Source organism: Malus domestica, chromosome 04 (assembly GCF_042453785.1).
Source record: "Malus domestica chromosome 04, GDT2T_hap1".
In the NCBI taxonomy this organism is placed as follows: Eukaryota; Viridiplantae; Streptophyta; class Magnoliopsida; order Rosales; family Rosaceae; genus Malus; species Malus domestica.
Window position 1 is genome coordinate 24,908,305 of NC_091664.1, and position 21,821 is coordinate 24,930,125.

Sequence of the window (21,821 nt, forward strand, 5' to 3'; positions counted from 1 at the left end):
CTTTCAAAACTTACACCAACACCTCATAGGATTCTAAATCGTTTTCACATGACTCATTCTATTCAAAATTCCGTTTAAAAAGTTGATCAGTTTATCGAGACAAAATTTCACATAACAAAACTTTATGCTACATATCACACATTTATTTACACGTACCATCAACTAATTATGTTACATATCACATCACTAACGGACCAATTTAAAAAATAATAATAATAATAATTAACAATAAAAAAGAAGTGTAGAAGCACAAACTAGAAGGCACTAAAAGAAAACGGAAAATCCAACAAACCGTTTGACTAGGGACCCATCACTGCCTTCCTCCATCCACTATAAAATTAAGAATCTTGGGAATCAAGGATATGAGATAAAAGCAAAATTCCAAAATATCCCTCCTACTCATTGTCCATTTCTTCCTTAATAAATATTTCCCAATTTCTAATTTTCTACCTAAAAAGTTTTCTAATTTAATTACTTTTTATTGTCTTTCTTAAACATAGAGGTTTATTTATGTCACCTGATTTTTTATTTTATTTTATTAAAAAATAAAAGATTTTGAATCAATAATTTCTTGCACGTTTGGTTGGTTGCAAAGGTTTATAAGTAAGTAGTCAGCCTAACCTTCGGTTTTCATAACCAAGTTTTTCTTTCTCGCTCCTTATGTTATGTACTTTTTCTTACTTAATCCATACTTTGTTTCAAATAGGTTTGTCCCATATCAGCAGGCTCATTAACAAAGAATGTCCTGCTTAGTTAACAAACATCAAGTTTGGAGTTGGGCAGCGTGGATACAAGACTCTTGAAGTGTAGATTGTAAAACAAACAAGAATATACTTAAGAGAAAAAGACACGTAAAAATTATTTCCATGTAACACATGAGATTTACCCAGCAAATTAGGTCAATTAAGCAATCCCACTCACATGTTTTAACTTAGGTTAGACAACGAATCACAGACTCTCCAATTGGGTAAATGCCACCTGCCATACGAAATAGAGCCACTTCGTAATACCAATTTTAGGCCTCCCTACTTGATCAGGTTGACATTGGAAGCAAAGTTGAATTGGGGTGGGGTGACACAGGTGGTGTGGTGTGATTGGCCAGAGGTTTAAATTTGGAATGATCCAATCGGACATCAGAGTGCAACAAAAATACACTGTTTTGATGAGTGTTGCTTAGTGCTATGTCTACATGCAGTTTGTTGGCTTTGCTTGGATAGTAGTATTTTAGTGAGGGGAAGTTAGGAGAACTGAAAAATTCAACATATAAAATGGAGAGGAGGGGAAGGAATAGGAACCATCTGAAGATGGTGGGTTGGAAGACATGGATTTGCTTCAAGCAATCCTTCCTCCTCCCAACTAAGTGCTTCCTTCTCAAGCTTGCTTCACGCTCAAGGCACAAATCCAAAGGTGAGTTAAGTTTCCAATTATACCCTCTCCCTTCTCCCTCTCTCACGCTCGGAATTCCCTGCAGCGGAAATGCTACTGTAACAGTATCTCAAGCCAATTAGACGCTGCTATCTGAGAAGTTTAAAACTCAAAGCGGTGCGTGATTGTTTTAGGATACTGCAATAGTCGTTGAATTGTTTTTGAGATTTGCGTTAAATTTGCAGGAAGTGGGCATGGATTGGTGAGCTTGTACAAAGACATGGAGTCTTATGGGGAATATGAAGATATAAGAGTGATGTGGGAGATTATTCACTCTTGTCAACAGAATGCAAACAACACTAAAAGGAGGAGGAAGAGGTCGTCTTCTTGCTGGAGATTCTGTCTTCAGCCTACATAAATTTTGTCCTTCCTTTTCAAGAGAGATATATAAATCTTAGCTTTGGTTCTGCAGGATTTCACATGTAAATACCAGTAATCTGAGCGAGTATACATGATAGTTTGCTCTCGATTTCATTCTTAGCGTTGTTCGAGCGCGCTACTGTGTAATTTTAGAACAGAAGAATGAAAGTACTTCGAATAAAAGCATATAAGAAGGTCCACTTAATCATAACAGAACTTAGTTCAATTTGTACAGAGTCATAGACTAAAAGGATAACTAGAACATAATCACTAATTCAATAAACTCTTCACTACATAAGTTGGAGGCGATCAAACCCTCGAACCAACGATTTGCGCAGCAGTAAGTCTACTCTGACCTGTCGAAGGCGCCCACCTGAGCTCACACTCTTACCAGCTTGCCTAAATAATTATACATAATTCTGAAGAGCTGTGAATTTTTAATTTGCAGCATCACCCTCGTGAAGGAGCTGTTGGTCAAAGTGCCACACTCCTGCAAGCCATGAAGTAGCTCATTAGAGTCCAGAAATTAAGATACGAGGAGTCGAAAGGAAAATACAATGGCGACAAGTTGAAAGTGTGAAATTTGTTTCATACCATGGCCTTTTCCAACCATTCTCAGTTGAGTGACATAGTCAGCTATCTTCTTAATGGCTTCAACCTGTAAATAATACAGGAACAAATCGTTAGTCAGCGTTTGAATATTGCAAAGCAGTGGTTTTCCTTCTGCGTTTTGGTATGTTCACTTATTGAAATGATTATCAACCAGAGTAAGAACCAATAACAACCGATCTTGGCTTTTTTTACCCTACCGATGACAATATCACAATAGTAATTCAAACTCATACTAGAGTAGAAAACGTGTTTAATTCACCTGCTCAGCCAGAAACTCGCTCTCGATAAAGTCTGTCAATTGGGCATCATTGTTCTCGTCTGCAACCTGTTTTGGATCAAACAACGAGAATTTAATACAAAAAGAAAGCGTCAAATGGAAACGAGACACCATGAGCTTTATCAATGACCTCAAACCGATCTCATATGACAGAGATATGTTACCTTATGCAAGTTCAAGAGCTTTTCATTTGTCAGCTTCTCCAAGGAGAATGCTAACTCCATAGCTGCATCAACGAAAAATACGTTATCTTGGAGACTAATTTAAGTATTATAAATTAATGTATAGGTCTTCACTTGTTGGTTTCAGATAAAGACATGCTCATTCTCTAATTATACATTTCACCAATTCAGCATCCAGCAGCAAAGAAATTGTCAAACGCCGAAAAGTACTCTGTTGTCCACGGAATGAAAAATCTTACCATACAATGCATCTCCCTTCTCTACATGATCAAACTCCGTAGGCGGCGCTATTATGGAGTGCAGTGTCACTCTCCCACCTCGCATATTCTGAGAAATAAACCGCAACACTATCAAATCTCGCAATACAAGACCCTAACACACGAACACGCAGACACACAAAAAACTCGTATGCCCTTGATGGCGAAATGAAACAAGAAGGCGGAGAATTGAGTTTAACTTATACCTGATATTCCATCAGCTTTTCGGCATGTTCTCTTTCTTCCTCGCTCGATTCCTTGAAAAACCTGATACATCACAACCAATTAACCGGGCGTGCAAAGAGACTAGTATATATATTAAGCGGGATATTTACGAGTTTAGAGTGTTTACTTGGCAAGGCCCTTGAGAGCAATGTTGTCCCTGTCAAAGTACGCAAACAGTGCATGGTACACGTACGACACATTGTACTCCACACTGTCACACAAAAATTTAAGATTTAAGATTAGCATATGAACAAGAAAATCATCATAAAATCAAAACAAATAAATTACAATTATTAAAGTTGAAATTTTGCGACAACAACATAGAGATACACACTTGATCTGCTCGTTTATGGCGGCTTCGGACTCTTTTGCGTAACGCTGACGGGCAAGAGAGACATGAGGAGCCGCGGGGACAACAAAAGCATCGTTCTTCACCTCCTCAAACGGCTGAAACACCACGCCGGTCATCGCCACTGCATCTCTCGATGCAGAAACCGAAAACTTTTCGAGTTTTCGCTGCGGCTTGAAGCTCAGAGCGGAGGAGGGTGATCCAAGTTTTGAGTTGAACAAGAGGGTGCTAACAGCACCACCATTGTCCCGTTGCTTGGATGGGACCGAAAATGTCGAAACGGACCTCAGAGACATCGTCGATGCGATTTTCGAACGGAGTATCCCCAACGGGTGATTCGAAACCAGAGATTCTGAGCAAGAATTTGGACTGAAAATTGCAGAGGAGTTGGAGAATGGTGAAGAAATATGAGAGGCTGGGAGTGTGCTGAGGCGATAAATAGGGATATGGAGGAAATACAGCTGGCATGGGATTCATTCTGGACCGTGGATCAGAAAATAGATGGGTGGCTACGATTGGAACACGTGTGACGGCGTGTGGCGAGCTCGTGGTTGTTTATCTTGTACCTGTGAAATCGTGGAATCCAGCACACTTTTCGTTCCAAGTTGCAATTTAAAACTATCACAATTTTGTCTTTTTATTATTGCAGTTTCTCACGCGCTCGAGTGAGGTAAACGAAAACACGCGCGATTTCAGTCCGCCAGCTAAATGGAAAGGGCACTTTCGTAATATAAGATAGTTTTCCTTTCAGCTGGCGAGTAGCCAACTTTTATAGCGTGGCGGTTTTTGGTCAATATCTTTGAAAAGTATTTTAAATTTTCTTTTATTTTTTTTTGTATACAATGAGAATATTTAAAATTCTCAGATATCATTGTATTGTATTGGGATTTGGATCCTTTCTGAGGCAATTGGTCGAGATTCTTCTGATCAGTGTTCGTAGACCGTTGAATTTTTATCCAACGGTTATAATTATTATAATTTTTAGAGGGTCTCATATTTGTAGCCGTTGGATAAAAATTTAACGGTCCACGAACACTGGTAAGGAGAATTCTAACCAGTTGCTTCGAAGAGGATCCAAATAAAGTTGACTATAGAAGTGTGCCGTTGTTCTTCATTGATTTTAAATACCTCGACTTTAAATAACAATCTACATAAATTAAAGTAATTAAATCAGAATAACATTTTGTTAAAAACATTTATTAGTTTTCTTAATTACAATCGATAATATTATTTAAAGCTAGACTAAGAGAAAAGAGAGTTTGAACATCAGAGGTATTGGGTTAAGAAGAAGGTTCTAACCACTCGAATAATTCACTACCAAAAAAACATTATCAGTTGATATTTTCGCTAAAAAAAATAGGTTGAAAAATGTAAAAATATGGAAGAAGTAAAAAAAACAAGTTGAATGGTATGAGAGGTCGAAGAAGCTGGAAGCCTCTAGGAAGAAAAGTATAACTTCTATCTGTCTGATTTGATTGCAAATTTGCAATGAAGGGGTTGTCGACTAGTTGTTGATTTGGTATGGTCGGGTTCGGGTTTGGGTTCGGGTTTGGGTTTGGGCCGCAATATTGGGATTTGGTAAAGGGATATATAAACATGGATTTGGGTTGGGGAAGGAAATTAATTGGGTTTATTAAGCCCTACTACTTGATTTGTTAGTTGGGCCAAAAAGCCAGACTGTAAAGCGGTGGCCCTTGGTTATAATTGGAGTGATAATCCAGAAGTAATTCATTGAATGAGAAAAAGAACAAAATAAGAAATAAAAAGCATATTAGATCAAGAGAGGAAAAAAGTTGTGAACTTATTGGAAGACCTAATTAAAGTTAGGCTAATGAAAAGCTTAATTATGGTCAAATGATATTCCTATTCATTTGTAAATTAGAGGTCTCAGTTCGACTCATAGATGGCGAAAATGTATTATATTTATGTTGAGTTGGATACTTAATTAGTGGTTGTCCCATTGTGTGTCCTAATCTCCCTTCCCCTCTTCCCTTAGAGTAGAATGTTTCCCTTTTTCTTAGAATATCGTTGTATAAGGGAAAGATAATACTGACATTCCCCCCACTTGCGAATAATTAGAGCGATAACCTGGATTAGTAATTCATTGAAAGAGAAAAGAACAAAAAAAGAAATCAAAGCCATATTAACTTATTAGTAATTCATTAACAAAACAAGGATGTTAACTCATTGGAAAACATTATTTAAGTTAGGTCATTGAGAACCATATGGACTCGTTTGATGTCAAGGATTCTGATGTTGATAGAAATATCAAATATGAATGTCAGTTTGCATAGTCTTTTTTCTCATTGAAGATATAAGGTGGAGAAGTCATGAACAAATCAAAATTGTCCCTGTCAATCCCAACATTTTTGAAGGGATTAGGAAGGATAAGATTTCTCATGATTTCTTCATCTTCTACCTTCACTCGAACAAATATGCAAGTTGACATTCATATTTTCATTCAACATTCATGTCTAATGAATCAATCAAATCAAACCAAGCCAATTTTTTTTTTCATCAAACAAGTCCTATAGGGTCATTTATAAGGTTCGAACTCAGAATCTTCTCTAATCAAATAAAAATGGTGACCGACTAAATGAACGTCTCTACGTGTTTGGACAACTTCTTAGAGTTCCATTTTTTTCCTGAGATTTTATTATTTTTGTTAAGACGGAAATAGTGATTGTGCGAGAGTGAGTCGTTTATGGGATTGAATAACAAAAATTTAAGTTATTAGGAAACGAGCCTGATCTAATGGAAAATTGGTCATGTACTTTCCTTATTACGCTGCATGCTCTATTCTGACATGATTTTATTGATTTGGTGAAGACATTTTCTTATACTAGGCAATACTTTATTCGTTTTGTGGATGAAGCTGGACAAAATAAAATTTGAGTTCAATTTTATTTTTTGGAATCTGATCCATTTAGATGAAACTTATAAGACGCAATATCTCATACTGCTGTCCAATTTAATAAGTTCACTCTCAACATTGACAAGTTACCCAAATAACGATTAGAACAGTAACCCAACAAAAGCTTTTGGACAACATCAGAAAATAAGCATACCAAATCAGTTACGCAAGGAGTCTGCAAAATGACCAAGACTGCATGCTTGAATTTGAGATAAGAGCTTGTCTAATATACGGTCGCTCGATGTGAGAACCTGTGGCTCTGAGGCTCTCTGCCATGTAAAAAACATCTTGTTTTGGAAGCCTTGTGAAGAATAATGTCGACACCCTGCATGCGTGTCATTTTCTACAATGGAAGAGTTTTTGTCATTCAATGACTATAGTTTATGATTCTATGCGGCTCACATGATTGATGTTGCGAATTAATATGAGAAATGTTACATTCAACGGATGCATGTAAGTTTTTCTACATCTTCACGACCACAAAACGTCTTACAAATTTTGTTTTGGGCACCTAGGTCATGATAAACAAAGGAATGATTAGAAGTGTATTTGGCACACTCACTTATCTTGTTTTTCCACCCATTAGTTATATAAGGTGCATTAAAAAAGATGACAGATTGGTGGACGTAACAGCACTCTTGATTATTTGACACCTAGCACTTCCATCGTAGATATAATGGGAGGGGTGCCTTATTAGTCCATTCTCCCTTTTGAGATATTGTATATATATACACTTTGAGTTTGGGGTTTGAATTGAAATGCGAAATTTTCGACAGGGATGGAAACTGATTGTGGTAAGACTTGTGTGCATGTGGACATAAACGAAGATTGAAGCTTGTGGATAGCACAAGCATGGCACACCATTTGTCCTTAAGCTTATGGAATTGCTTTCTCGTTTTGGAACTGAAGTCAATGTAATTTTTACACGGGAATCTTTCTGGATAATACTTCTCTCTTTCTAATATTGTATAGATATTGTAAAGAATGTATTAATTACGCGTCGATATGTTCTACTAGCAACAATTAGCACATTATCAATAAGATATTAACAACTCAACCTTTTTAAATTGCAAACTGAAACTGCAAGTTTACGAGAAAATAGCAAATAAAGAAATGAACTTTGGGGTCACATATAATACATAATGGAAATAGAAAACTAGGAATGATGCTAGAAAGACCAATTTTTACTATTTTTTTGTAAATGACATAAATGACGGTTAATGGTTAAACTTCTTCTTTAAATTATTTATAAAAATTAAAAATTTAAAAAAAACCCAACTATCAACCACCAGAATCATGTTATCTACAAAAAAAATATGAAATCCTTCTGATTCTCTTTAATCTCTCAAACACTCTAAATTTGATTTCTTTCTTTCTTTCTGAACTAAATGTGTAAATGTAATTCAGTTTCTTTCATTCTCTGAAAAATTCACCCAAAAACCAAAAACTTTCTCTACAATATGGAGACAACCCAATATTTCGCATTCAACCGGAAAGCGATTCCCAAACCCAAATCATTCACTCCCTCTTGTAAACCCTCCAACCCCATTCCGATTACAAATACGAACAGAGGATCGAAACGATTTTCCATACTCGAACTCATTTTCCTGATTTTGAATCGCTTATTTTTTTTTTCGACAATTTTCTCCGCGAAGTTTGAACCCCATCTTGTACTACACCATTCACCATGGCGATTGACGCCTCCCCTGCATTCCAAACCGTCACTCAACCCCACGACTTCCGGCCAGAAATATCAGCATCCCCCTCCTCCGCCCATGACGGCCTAGAGTTCTGGCAGTTCATGATTGCCGGCTCCATAGCGGGCCTAGTTGAGCACATGGCTATGTTCCCAGTTGACACGCTCAAAACCCGCATGCAGATTTTTGGCGGGTCCTGTTCCGTTCAACCTATTGGCGTTAGACGGGCCCTTGGCTCGATTCTGAAGCTCGAAGGCCCCGCAGGGCTCTACCGCGGCATCGGCGCAATGGGGCTCGGAGCAGGACCTGCCCATGCAGTTTATTTCTCAGTGTACGAGATATTCAAGGAGTATTTCTCACGTGGGAATCCGAACAGCCCAGTGGCACACGCGGTTTCCGGGGTGTTTGCGACCGTTGCAAGCGACGCGGTGATCACACCGATGGACGTGGTGAAGCAGCGGCTGCAGCTGCAGAGCAGTCCGTACAAGGGAGTTGCGGATTGTGTGAGGAGGGTGTTGGTGGAAGAAGGGGTTGGAGCTTTTTACAAGTCGTACAGGACGACTGTTGTGATGAATGCCCCGTTTACTGCCGTCCATTTCGCTACGTATGAGGCAGCGAAGCGAGGGCTGATGGAGGTGTCGCCGGAGAGCGCGACTGACGAGAGGCTGGTGGTTCATGCCACTGCAGGTGCGGCTGCTGGGGCTTTGGCGGCGGCTGTGACCACCCCGCTTGATGTTGTAAAAACTCAATTGCAGTGTCAGGTCAGAACTTTTATCAATCAATTTGTTGCTCAATATGTTTGATCCAATTTGTATGGTTTTTATTGGGTTTGGAATCTGGATGAAGGAACAAGCAGTTTCGCACCACAAAAAATTAGTTCTTTGTTGTTCCAGAGATAAACGTATCAATGACGGGAATCCATTGTGGCGGTACGTATCCCATGCCACTAACGTACTGTTTTGCATCTTCACTTCCTCATTTGGAAGTGTGCATGATTGGCTTAAGATACCACCACAATGACATTCTTGTTACGATAAAGTCCTTGTTGCTATGATTTTTTTTGCTATGCAAGTACTGGAAAGATTGTATTTGTTGCTTTCAAGTTGCCTTAGTAGGCCTTGCTTGTTAGCAAACTGCAAAAGACTAAATTGACTTCTGTTCTAATAGCAACTCAATCTGATTAGACTGTAGGCTGTTTGGAATTAAACTTGGGGTTTTCTTAAGGTTTCATTCTTTTTGACACAGGGGGTTTGCGGGTGCGATAGATTTTCGAGTAACTCGATAGGGGATGTTATTCGAAGCCTGGTGATGAAGGATGGGTACCGCAGTCTTATGCGAGGTTGGATTCCGAGGATGCTCTTCCACGCCCCGGCTGCAGCAATTTGCTGGTCCACTTATGAAGCATCAAAAACTTTCTTTCAAGAACTCAATGGCAGCGACAGTTCCAGGACTTGATCAAGGAAGATGGATCTGCAGAAACCTTGATCTGGATTCTCACACACTAGAGCAGCAGCTTTGGAGGTGTTACTTATGCACATAATCGACTCGGTTGAAAGCCCTTGTTGGTGTAAATGACTAATAAATTCACCGGGAATTCCCAACTTCTAGTTTAGTAGAAGGGAAAATTTGTGAACTGTCATATGAACTTGTACCCATTTTTCAATTTGTAATACCAACTTTCCGAAATCATCAATTTGTCATCTCACCATAAATGTTAAATTTTTCATCAAAAATAAGTCATGTGACTTGTGTTCAGGGTTATTTCTATCATTTTAACACACCACTTCCTTCTATTAAGTTGCATTCAATCAAAACAATTATAGGGTGATCAGTGTAGCATGTCATGAAATCAAATTTTATATGAGCTCTGTAATATGAAAAACGAGTTGAGGTTTGGTGCCAAAAATAGAGTTGTAGACGCACATACGCGACTCGAACACAACGATCCGCATGAATACCCTCGAACACAAAATTTAAGGGTTTTACTAAAGTAAAGAACTTGTAAAAATATCTTAAATGACATAAATAACCTTGAACACAAGGCACATGACTTATTTTGGATGGAAAATTTTACGTAGTTGGAGTGAGATGACAAATTGATGATTTCGGAAAGTTGGAATGACAAATTGCTTAAAATTTTAGTTTTCTATGACAAATTGAAAAAAATGTACAAGTTCATATGAGATTTCAAAAATTTTCCCTTTGGTTAATATGTCTGTGAGAGGTACACAAGTGATTCAAAAGTCGATATGTTGGAAGCAAAATGCCCAATTTGATACATAAAACACAGTAAATTTCTACAACCATGGATAACTGCATCAAACCGTTCGAAGTCCACAGGAAACAAACAAGAGTTGATTAAGCCCGAATTCGTACAAGCCAAATTGTCCAAAAGCTCTACAAACTAAATTACACAATAAAAACCGATGAGCATTCTGACCCTTGTTAAAACTTCTCGACAGTAATTCCGTCTCTTTGAACCTCATAAGCCTCTCTACTCCTGGTTCTCTTCAACCCAGCTGTGAAATGGAGCTTCGATCCCTCCGATGTGATGCATGACACATTTACCCATATAAGCACCTTTGTCTTCATCCCCTGTATATCTTCTAGCCTTCCTTTCTTCAAATATCCAGTTACAATGGTGAAAAAACGTAAAACAGTCGAATCTCTGTAGCCCACTTCACAGACTGTCGGTATGTAGACAGTAATTTTCCCAGTCTCCTCATTAAACTCATAGTTGGTAGCATCACGAGGAAAGATTCCTATTGCCATGTCAAAATCCTTTAGAAGCTCAGGCAACGGCTTTTGCATTTTCCCTGAGAAGGTTGCTTATATTGTTATGAAGATTTATCAAAGTAACACAGGCCTACACGAGGATTACAAAACCTAATCAAATCTTTTCAATTTACTACACCAGTAATGACTCTGTCGCACAAAAAATGAGTGAACGAATATAGTACTAGTCCACCCCTGAGTATAGCAGTTTATATAATCCAAAACCTAGACCTCGGAAGCACCATTCCACCCTCCACAGCTGCACAAATACAACTTATATTTCAAGAAACCCCAGCAGCAAGTTACTTGCTTGAACTCCACATACGACATTTTCGAGAGTCGAGCAAGTTAAAACCATAGGAAAAGGGTCGTACGAATGTACTCATATCCACCCAGCATCATTAAGATTAAGGAACAAACCATCTCAAACATACCCTCAATCACAACGCGCTCTACAGCACTGGCACACCCATACTCTGGCCAGAATACGCGATCGCTCACTCACTTTTAATTGCACTACTTAGACGTATTACATATTAACCCCATGAATTAATACAACTACAACGTCCGAACTATACGAGTCGTAAAATCAGTCATACAACAACATTATGTGAGGGGTTACTTTAACAGGCAATGCAAGTAAACAGAGCCAGCAGAGAAAGCTAACCTTTGAATTTATTAACCAACCATTTGGCTCCTCCTTCGACACTGTTTTGCAATGACTAATCATCAGACAAACAATGTTAGCGAAAAGAATGTCATAAAACCAAAAACAAAACAAAAAAACCCAAATTTGGAAAAGTATTAATCTTGACAATTAACATATCGAATCAATCATCATTCAGATTTAACAAAACAACATTTTAATGAAAAATTAACCTAAACACGATTACGAAAGTGGGCTCCACACAGAAAATTCAGATCGTGTAAAGAAATCAACTTTGGGAACCAAAATCATCATTAACCAAAAAAAACCCTGATTGGATCCTAAGTCAGATTAAAATGATCAATTGAATAACATAATTAAATTGAGATCGACAGATAGAGTGAGAGAGAGAGAGAGAGGGAGAAAAGTACGTTGAGGTCATCACCGACGGAGCCGAGCTCCTTGGTGGCCTTCTGGTTGAACCAGTAGGATCCCGCCTTGTTCAAAATCTGATCCATGCGAATTGCCTTCTCTCTCTCTCTCTAGAAGGAAACCGATCAGAATGTTAGAGAGAGAGGAAGATCTCTGGCTCTCTCTCTCTCTCTCTTCTTTCTGTGCCTTGGCTCTGAAGGTTTCTCAGAAATTATCTCCCACCCCTAATTGTCCGTCCAATTTTGGGGGAAATTTCAAGTATGATGAGTCGACCCGCTATCCACTCGTTGACTCTTCTCTCTCCCTTTGTTGGCACGCCTACTCGTTTTCTTTCTTTTTTTTCTTTTTTTACACACATGCGTGTGAACTGTCGGGTCGGATTTCACTCTTGACCGCGCATTGTCGTGAAATAAAATGGATCGGGATACTCTCCTGAGTAGATGAAGAGCATCTTCCTGATCAGGTCCATCGGGCGTTCAATTTTTATTCAACGGATATAAATAGAAAGTTTCTCTAAAAGTTATAATAATTATAGATGTTGGATAAAAATTGAATTACCCGATAGGTCTGGTCAGGAGGATCATCTCCATCTGCTCAGGAGAGGATCTCGATCCAAATAAAACGACCTTCGTTTGTAGTTAATTATGAAAATTCTCGTCGGATTCTATTTGTGGGAATTTCGGAGATTCTCAAACCACATCTTTTTATCGTATATTGTACAGTTAATTTTCATCAAATACTGTTTATATTCAATTTTAAATAAAAAAATTTACAATAATTTATAACTGCACAATGTAGTATGTACGATAAACAGATATAATTGGAGAATCCCCAAAATTCTCACAAAAGGGATCCAGCAAAGATCCTTTCTCATTATTTATTGCCTTTAATATCTTTTTTTTGTTATAAAATGTGTTTTTTTTAGTTATTAATTATTAATCAATAACCGTGGATAATCGTCTTACCACCGGTTGTCTCCTCTTTAAAAACTAAAAAAAAAAAGTTATTAATTATTAATTGGAGAAAGTTCAAAATTATTAAAATAATTTAGAATATGAGAGAATTTTGAATTCGAATGCATGGGCTGAATTATTCGTTGAGATTCAAAACTTTTTTGGTTTTGCGTCGTTTTTTTTTTAAACCTGAATTATAAGGAAATGCTGCATCATGTTAACATATGATCCTTTGAGACCTTTAAAACAATATCTATACAGCTAATTGGTTTTTCTTGGTTTCTAAAGGTCACTGCCCTATTAATAGGAAACGAAACGAGCAAGAGGACGATGACAAATTAGCAGTTCTATAGCTGTCTCATGTCACATGGGATATACATACATCGAGAACGTCACGTACGTTGTTCCAATGCATGCATGCATATAGACTTGATCTCGGTGCTGCTGTGTCCGTTGTGCATGCATGCTTGCTCATTGCCACTCGTCATCAACCTACATCGCGCACAGTGCACCGAAACCTTCCCCCTCGTTCCCTCTCTTCCTTTGATATTTAGAATTTTCCCACTCTCTTCATTCAACGTATATATGAAAAGGTTTAACAACTTGTATCAAAACCCAATGCTTTTATTTATATATTTCTATAGATATCCAACTACATTTTAGCTCAATGTTCGCACAATTTGCAACCACTTTTGCACTTTATAATATTATTTCAATTGTACCAATTGTACTAGGACAAGTCTTATTGTATTTTTATTTTTTTATAAACATAAGTCATTTATTTTTTTATAAACATAACTTTATTGGCCGCCCATGTTTTACTTTTTAGTTTCTTTGGATACCCCACTATCTTTGCAAATATACCAAATCCAACCCTCGATAAATCATGCTTTATTTCATTAAAAATGAAACTTAAAAGCTACAAATTTAAAAGAAATGTAAAACTAAAATAAAAACAAACTTTGTTGTTCCAGATTCCATGTCATGTGGGGGTTTGGGTAGTATTGTGGCTGGGCATGGTGGTTGATAGTTGTGGTCCTTGTGTAGATTCGAGAAGGAAGGGATCGGGTGAGGGGCTTGGGGAGTTGAGATAGGACAATGGTCTAAAATATCCATAATATCCCGATATTTCCATCGAAATTTCCGTGTTTTTGAACCATCGATATTTTTTTGGACTACCGATATTTCCGATATCATCGATATTTTAGACCTTGCTAAGTCACTCATGTATCTTACCATGCAATGTATAAAGTGTAAAATATTGTACTAATTCATTATATATAAATGATTATGGTGTGTTTAAACCTCTTTCATTAATTACTATATATTTTCTATACTCCCAAATTTGCCAACTCGCTATATAATCAACTTAAATCAGTTATATCTATCATGCAATGCATTTCTTTCCAATTTTTTGTGATAAACTAATTGACTAAATAAACATTCTGCAAAGTTTCAATGAAAATTTCCAAGTTTTTCTTACAATTTACGTAGTTTTTATTCAATTTTTATCGATATCAATAATATCCCAATATTTTCATCGAAATTTCCGTATTTTTGAACTACCGATATTTCCGATATCATCGATATTTAATACCTTAGGAGGATGAGGTGATGTCGGGGAAATAGGGGCTGCCAGAAGTGATAGTGAACGGACTCAACACTGGAGATCGAAGAGGCAACCTTAGGGGTTTGGCTCGAAGAGGCAAAAGGTTCATATATTTTTGTGGAAATATTTTTAAATTTAAAAAAAATAGTTTTTTTGTTTGGTGACAAATTCCAACAAAATTAGTTAATTTCTTTATTTTTTTTAAATTCTAAAACCAATTTTAATTGAGTTTTTGGGTCATTTTACAAGAGGTAAATCTGTCCTTCACGTTTTGTTTTTCAAAACTTTGGTTTTAGATCACTTTTGGATGTACAAAGAATCTCTTAAAGTTAATAGCATTTGGCATCACAATCTTGGAAAAGTTGGGCATCAAATTCACTATTCATACAGAACCCGATATTTTAAAAATGCATGGTTAAGTTAATTAATCCAATCATGAGTGAGAAAGGAAATAAAAAATATACCGATTGGTACGTTTAAGTTTTTAAATGTCAAGTGGAAGGAAAGCAATGCTTTTAGAAGAATGGAATCAATCCAGAAGAGAAATCAAGAAGCAAAGATTGAATAAAGCAATTTGATTAGTATTTTGAAAAGAAGAAACCAAGTGGTTTAAGTACTTTAGTTGAAAGATATATATCGAACTCAAGATGAACACACTGGCAGATACAAATTTACATATTTTGTGTACTTTGTCTATCTTAAAGAGATTCGAAGTTGGAGAAACTGTCATATAGTCCAATACACAGTCACGTGGGAATATTAATATAATCTTGTTGTAATTAATGACTTATGCATCGAGCTCCTTTTTAGTGGAGAACCTATTTCAACCTTAGTGTACGTAAAATAACAAGACGATAGAGTTAGGGATCACATATTTACCATATATGACTGTCATATTTTAGAGAAAAAAGAGAGAAACAATTATGAATAGAAGTCCTATAATATAGTGAATACATATATATCCTACGATGGTTCTATGTATTTTTTGCTTTTGTTTTTAATAAAACGAAATCCGCCACTTAGTACTACGGTCTAGTGACATTCTTCTTCATTTGTAAGCGAGAGATCTTAGATTTGATTCTTGCGAAAATACAAATTTGACCCACATTATTACTAGCCTATTATGAGGCTTAGCCTACTCCCCCACCCATTTAGTGTAAATAATAAAACAAAGGTGTTGATGCACAAAACCGGAGGGGTCTTAGAACAACGTAAATCCGACCGTGAATCTGCAAAAAAGTAAAGAACACAAGATGTATCATGGTTCACCCCAATGTTTGGGCTACGTCCACACTGATTATTGTATTTCTCTGAGAGGATTGTGAGGGGGAGAGAGAGACTCTCTGTAATGAGAGTGAGGCTTTGAGAGGGTGAGAGTCAGGCCTAAGAATTGGCCTCCTCCTATTGTGAGGGTGAAGAGTCCCTTTTATAGAATAAGGGCTCCTCACTTATTACATATTTGTCCCTTCCTTTATTACATAATTACAATTGAGTCCTCCGAGTATTTATACGAGATTTAAATACGGATGCCTTAAGTATGGTACAAACAGTAGTCCCCCAAGTCTTCAGTCAAGAGAGTCTTTTGGCTGGAGACTTGAAATTCAGTCCATGTGTGGGCCGAAGTAACAAGATGTCGTCTAAAACTGAATACTCAATATGAGGCGGTGCTCAATGTGAAATGAGGCTCAACTAGATGAAGCACATGTTGCGAGGCTGCTTGGCTTATGGCTTATGTTGCCTTGGTTGGCTCGGCTTGGGGCGTTTGAAGGTGAGGAAGTCCCTTTTATAGAATAAGGGTTCGCTCCTCAGTACATAAATAATGGGCTAGAGTTGATGCTTGCGGCGAAGCGGTTGCTCGGTAGGCGACGATGCTCTCTAATGCCCTTTTATATAATAAGGGTTCGCTCCTCAATACATAAGTGATGGGTTAGGAGTGATGCTTGCGGCGAGACGGTTGCTCAGCTGGCGGCGATGCTCTCTAATGAAGGTGAGGGAGTCACTTTTATAAAATAAGGGCTCGCTCCTCAGTACATGAATAATGGGTGCTCTCTAATGAAAGTGAGGGAGTCCCTTTTATTGAAATAAGGGCTCACTCCTCAGTACATAAATAATGGGTTAAGTCCCCCAAGTATTTTTCATGAGGCCTAGTTGAGGCCCAATATATGGTATATAATGTATGGGCCAAAGTGGCGGTTGTTCGGAGGCGGTATTTGTATACCCTGTATTGAAGTTTTGTAGGTGAAGCTTTGCAAGTGAAGCTTTAAAGCTGGAGCTTTTGTAAATGAAGCTTTTGAAGCTGGAGTTCTCGAAGCTGGAGCTCTGTAAATGAAGCTTTCGAAGTTGATTGACATGAGTAATGCTCATGGATGTGGATATGAGTAATGCTCATGAATGTTGACATAAGTGATGCTCATGTATATTTATGTATGATTGACATGAGTGATGCTCATGTATAATTTTAGAGTACTGGACGTACTTTTGATCACCTAGTGGGTGATAATAGCGGCAGGTTGCCGAATAATTTTGGAGTACTGGGCTTACTTTTGATCACCTGGTTGGTGATAATAGCGGTAGGTTGCCAAATAATTTTGGAGTACTAGGCGTACTTTTGATCACCTGATTGGTGATAATAGCGGCAGGTTGCCGAATAATTTTCTATAGCACTGGGCGTACTTTTGATCACCTAGTTGGTGATAATAGAGGGCTTGACTCTTTTGGGCATATGGGCCTTCGCCCTCCACATATCATTTCAGCCTTTTATTTTGGGCTTGCCTTTTTTTTTTTTTTACCCTTTAATGAGGTTACAGATGTCTTCGAAAGATAAGAAAAAATAAATTACATCATTTAAAACAAAGGTTTTGACACAAAAGCTTCGACAGTTACAGATCGTTGGTGCGTTGCTTTTGCTTTTGCTTTTGTTTTTTGCTTTGCTTTTGCTTTCGTTTTCTGCTTTGCTTTTGCTTTCGTTTTCTGCTTTGCTTTTGGTTTCTTCTTTTCTTGATCTCCTCACTCCTTCTCTATCCACCCATGTTGCTTTGCAAGGTCATCTTTTGCTTTTCTTGATCTCCCCGCTTGAAGATTAGAGCATATAGATTTTCTTTTCTTGATGTCGGAAAGGTGGCAGGGCACTAAAGTACTATCTGGAGTGCAAGATAGTTTATGTGCTTTATCTTGAAGCTCCTTGAGGCGAAGGTCATCATTTTTATCGACAAGAAGCACGTCCATTGATGTCTCGAGGAAGGTGGTGGAGTCGTTGACGGATTGGACTGAATTTGACGAGGTCGTATTGTGATAGGAGTTAAACACGAGAAATAGACCAGGCTGAGCCTCCGTGTAAACCATCAGCACCAAAATTTGTCGAATTTTGAAAACCCATGGGCTAAGATTTAGAAACCAAAATGTCGAGGGTCTCGACAGAGAATATGGGTTTTTAGTTGCATAAGCAACAACAGTGGCAGTGACAACAGCGGAAGAATGACGATCGTGCAACAGTCTCCGGTGAAGAGGTAGAGTTTTCCATGTACAAACCCTAGAAGTCGTCGAAGATTGGTAGCTTCGAGATTTTACCTTATCTGGCTCCTCCACTTCGTCTCTCTCTCTCTTGTTTTCTGCCGAAGACTTTAAGTCATCCATATTTCTGTCCCTTTCGAAGTTAGGACTTGTTTTTTGCCAAAAATGCAAAGCCAAAAGTGGAGCATCCGGGCCAACTCGACCCGATTCCGATTCCGACGAAAGATCCTGCGGGTTTTCCGGTGAGAAACTGAGAGTTTTAATAGTAAAAGAATAGAGCTTTAGTGTCGGAATAGTCATCGGAGGTGGACGAGTGGTCGGAGTCGGAGGAAATGTAGTAGTGGTAGTCAGACGGAATCTGAACCCAGGTGGTAGGATCACATTTACATGAACTGCATCTCATTCTTCAGTTGTCATGTTGCTGCTGCTGCTACTGCCACTGCTCAGCAGTTAGATCTGTCATCTCCGTAGTAGTGAGACAATGGTAATGGAGCCGTGGAATTGGGCTGGTTATAGAACCTTAATAAAATGACGGGCTAGTCAACACAGTCAAACATGAGCTCCAAATCAGGCATTTTCCCTGGATACCTCCGTAACAATTGTAGGATCCCCCATAGAGTAAAAACATCTCTCGTCTGAAACGACTTCTGATATGTCTCCAAGTGAGCCTTGCCATTCAGGATCACCAACTTGAAATTGGCCGTCGGATTTGTGCCTGTTTTTGTTTTTGGATTTCCTTTTGTTTTGGTTCTTGGGTTTCCACAGATTCACGGTAGAGTGTGGTGAGATGGAAAAAATAAAAGAGAACCGACATAGCTTTTCGTGTCAATTCTCACAGACGGTGCCAAATGTTGATCCACAAAACCGGAGGGGTCTTGGAACAACGTAAATTCGACCGTGAATCTGCAAGAAAGTAAAGAACACAAGATGTATCGTGGTTCACCCCAATGTTTGGGCTACGTCCACACTGATTATTGTATTTCTCTAAGAGGATTGTGAGGGAGAGAGAAAAAGCCTCTGTAATGAGAGTGAGGCTTTGAGAGGGTGAGAGTCAGGCCAAAGAATTGGCCTCCTCCTATTGTGAGGGTGAGGAGTCCATTTTTGACACACCCCGTCCTGAATGAGGGCATGCTAGCCGTCACGTGAGAGTGACGTAACCATTTACACAGTTCATAAGCTTTAAAAATACAATTACTAAGATGAAACACCCGAGGGTGAGTCCTACATTTGTGAATTTCTGTCAGAACACCGTTGGATTCCTCGTGGCCACCAAAGCTCTGCTATCTAGAACCTGGAGGGGCGCAAAACAAAGTTGAGTGTGTCAGTAAAACAAAGTTTTTCGAAAACATTTCATTTAAAACATTTCTAACCCCTCGATGTAAAACCTGTATACTTTCCCAGAAAATAACATAATAGCATATACCTTCAAATATCTCAAATCATCAATCCTTATCAAAATCGGAAAGTATGCCATGCCATAATGTCAAAAACAGAATATGGATGCATCAATATAACAGGTGAAATAAAGAATCAATCGGAGACCCGCAGTTGGTCCTGTACGGTTAATTCTATAGCTCAATATCCAATCCAACCAGAGTCACCACGGTGACCTGTACGGCGCTACTCTGCACATAAGTCGGAATTACCTGAAGTAGTCTGTACGACAAGAATGGTGTAATAATACGCTCTAGTGCTTCTCTCATTAATCATCTGTGCACATAATCTAAGGTCACCTACCAGTCGGAACCACCTCTAGTGGTCTATACGACTAGCATGTCGGAACCCTCTATCGGTCTGTACGACATGCACCTACTTGGATCCAAGGTGAGCATGTGGTGCGGTGAATAATATAAGCACTAACACCAGGGGTCCAGGTTATGAGCTCTTAACACAATTCACATCATCAATGATTCACATGAATAACATAAAACTCACCTGATACTTACCTGTGCGTCCACAACACCAATTCACATATATATATGCATCAATTATCAATTCATATATCTCATGATATGCATGCATGGCATTTTAAAACGTACTTTCATTTAAACTCAATTTCTGGGAAAAATATCAATAGTATATAGGTATAAACAGAAATACTGCCCACTCACCTGGAGTTCGCCTAACAACTCCCTAGCACAACACATCAAGGCGTCATGACGATCGGCACCTAGAACAATAATCAAATCCAACCTCATAAAACATATCGATAGAATATATACCCCGGGCCGGGATGTGACACTTTTATAGAATAAGGGCTCCTCACTTATTACATAGTTGCCCATTCCTTTATTACATAATTACATTTGAGTCCCCCGAGTATTTATACAATATCTAAATACGGAGGCCCTAAGTATGGTACAAACAAAAGGGTTCTTTAGATATAGACCCTTACAACTCTTATTTCCTAAATAAAAACCCACCTAATAATAAACATCTAAACAAAACCCAAATTTGAAAAAAAAAACTACCAAGTAGAAAAGTAATTAACCTATTATTACAAAACATTTGTAGCTTGTGCCACAATATTCAAATCAAATCAACAAATGTTATTACTCACCTTAATTATAATGAACAAATAATTATTGCACGTATATATACATATATATATACACACACACATATACACACGTTCAAAAGTATATAGTACTGCTAGAAGTTCAATATATATATATATAATTTAACTATTTGTATATAGTACTACTATACATTCAAATATGTATGTATATATATATATATATATATATGTGTGTGTGTGTGTGTGTGCACAGTACTAACATATATGTTAAAGTAATTAATTTACCTATATGTAAATTTATGATTAGCAAATAATATATATTTTGTAGGTAAATTAATAATGAATCCAATAACATTCTTGTTACATCCCACATCACCCAAGGGTGAGGATCCTGTAAGGCTTATATATATATATTCTCATCTCTACCTAGCACGAGACCTTTTGGGAGCTCACTGGCTTCGGGTTCCATCGGAACTCCGAAGTTAAGCAAGTTCGCGCGAGAGCAATCTCATGATGGGTGACCCACTGGGAAGTTCTCGTGTGAGTTCCCAGAAACAAAACCATGAGGGCGTGGTCAGGGTCCAAAGTGGACAATATCATGCTACGGCAGAGTCGAGCTTGGGATGTGGTGAGGGCCCAGGCTGGGATGTGATAATTTGGTATTATAGCCAATCACTGGCCAGAAGTGTGCCGACAAGGACTTCGGACCCCTAAGGGGGTGGATTGTTACATCCCACATCACCCAGGGGTAAGGATCCTGTAAGTCTTATATGTATATTCCCATCTCTACCTAGCACGAAGCATTTTGGGATCTCACTAGCTTCGGGTTCTATCGGAACTCTGAAGTTAAGCAAGTTCGTGCGAGAGCAATCCCATGATGGATGACCCACTGGGAAGTTCTCGTGTGAGTTCTCAGAAACAAAACCGTGAGGGCGTAGTCGGGGCTCAAAGCGGACAATATCGTGCTACGGCGGAGTCGAGCCCGAGATGTGGTGGGGGCCCCGGGCTGGGATGTGACAATTCTTTTATTTTGTAAGTAACTTATTTTTAATATATTATTACATATATTTGACACATTTT

The 21,821-nt window shown here is 38.2% G+C and overlaps 3 protein-coding genes and 1 long non-coding RNA gene across 4 annotated transcripts; 2 read left to right on the top strand and 2 right to left on the bottom strand.

Moving 5' to 3' along the window:
• The first annotated feature begins 1,274 nt into the window (after window positions 1-1,274).
• On the top strand, window positions 1,275-2,003 carry LOC103433686 (uncharacterized). The gene is made up of 2 exons (XR_011580159.1): window positions 1,275-1,407; window positions 1,611-2,003. It is a non-coding gene; the product is annotated as an uncharacterized lncRNA (long non-coding RNA).
• LOC103433685 (ferritin-4, chloroplastic-like) lies at window positions 1,964-4,126 on the bottom strand. Its single transcript, XM_008371955.4, has 8 exons — window positions 3,673-4,126; window positions 3,466-3,549; window positions 3,320-3,380; window positions 3,096-3,183; window positions 2,839-2,900; window positions 2,657-2,722; window positions 2,380-2,443; window positions 1,964-2,275 (listed from the first exon to the last, which is right to left on the bottom strand). Exons 1-8 carry the CDS (start codon window positions 3,981-3,983, stop codon window positions 2,223-2,225), a joined length of 789 nt encoding a protein of 262 aa, XP_008370177.3. The 5' UTR covers window positions 3,984-4,126; the 3' UTR covers window positions 1,964-2,222.
• Window positions 4,127-7,927: 3,801 nt separating this feature from the next.
• Window positions 7,928-10,053, top strand: LOC103433684 (uncharacterized). The gene is made up of 2 exons (XM_008371954.4): window positions 7,928-9,059; window positions 9,544-10,053. The coding sequence occupies exons 1-2, from the start codon at window positions 8,289-8,291 to the stop codon at window positions 9,751-9,753; spliced, it is 981 nt and encodes a 326-aa protein (XP_008370176.1). The 5' UTR covers window positions 7,928-8,288; the 3' UTR covers window positions 9,754-10,053.
• Window positions 10,054-10,592: 539 nt separating this feature from the next.
• Window positions 10,593-12,513, bottom strand: LOC103433683 (uncharacterized protein At5g01610-like). Its single transcript, XM_008371953.4, has 3 exons — window positions 12,151-12,513; window positions 11,741-11,795; window positions 10,593-11,114 (listed from the first exon to the last, which is right to left on the bottom strand). The coding sequence occupies exons 1-3, from the start codon at window positions 12,235-12,237 to the stop codon at window positions 10,744-10,746; spliced, it is 513 nt and encodes a 170-aa protein (XP_008370175.1). The 5' UTR covers window positions 12,238-12,513; the 3' UTR covers window positions 10,593-10,743.
• Window positions 12,514-21,821: the final 9,308 nt, after the last annotated feature.

Excerpts from the sequence above, each read along its gene's own strand:
- LOC103433685 (XM_008371955.4), bottom strand. The coding sequence starts at position 3,983 with ATGTCTCTGAGGTCCGTTTCGACATTTTCGGTCCCATCCAAGCAACGG. Across the intron at positions 3,550-3,672 it reads GCCATAAACGAGCAGATCAA|TGTGGAGTACAATGTGTCGT; the intron begins GTGTGTATCTCT and ends TTTGTGTGACAG. Across the intron at positions 2,723-2,838 it reads AGCTCTTGAACTTGCATAAG|GTTGCAGACGAGAACAATGA; the intron begins GTAACATATCTC and ends GATCCAAAACAG.
- LOC103433684 (XM_008371954.4), top strand. The coding sequence starts at position 8,289 with ATGGCGATTGACGCCTCCCCTGCATTCCAAACCGTCACTCAACCCCAC. Across the intron at positions 9,060-9,543 it reads AAACTCAATTGCAGTGTCAG|GGGGTTTGCGGGTGCGATAG; the intron begins GTCAGAACTTTT and ends TTTTTGACACAG.
- LOC103433683 (XM_008371953.4), bottom strand. The coding sequence starts at position 12,237 with ATGGATCAGATTTTGAACAAGGCGGGATCCTACTGGTTCAACCAGAAG. Across the intron at positions 11,796-12,150 it reads CCGTCGGTGATGACCTCAAC|TCATTGCAAAACAGTGTCGA; the intron begins GTACTTTTCTCC and ends TCTGATGATTAG. Across the intron at positions 11,115-11,740 it reads GTTGGTTAATAAATTCAAAG|GGAAAATGCAAAAGCCGTTG; the intron begins GTTAGCTTTCTC and ends CAACCTTCTCAG.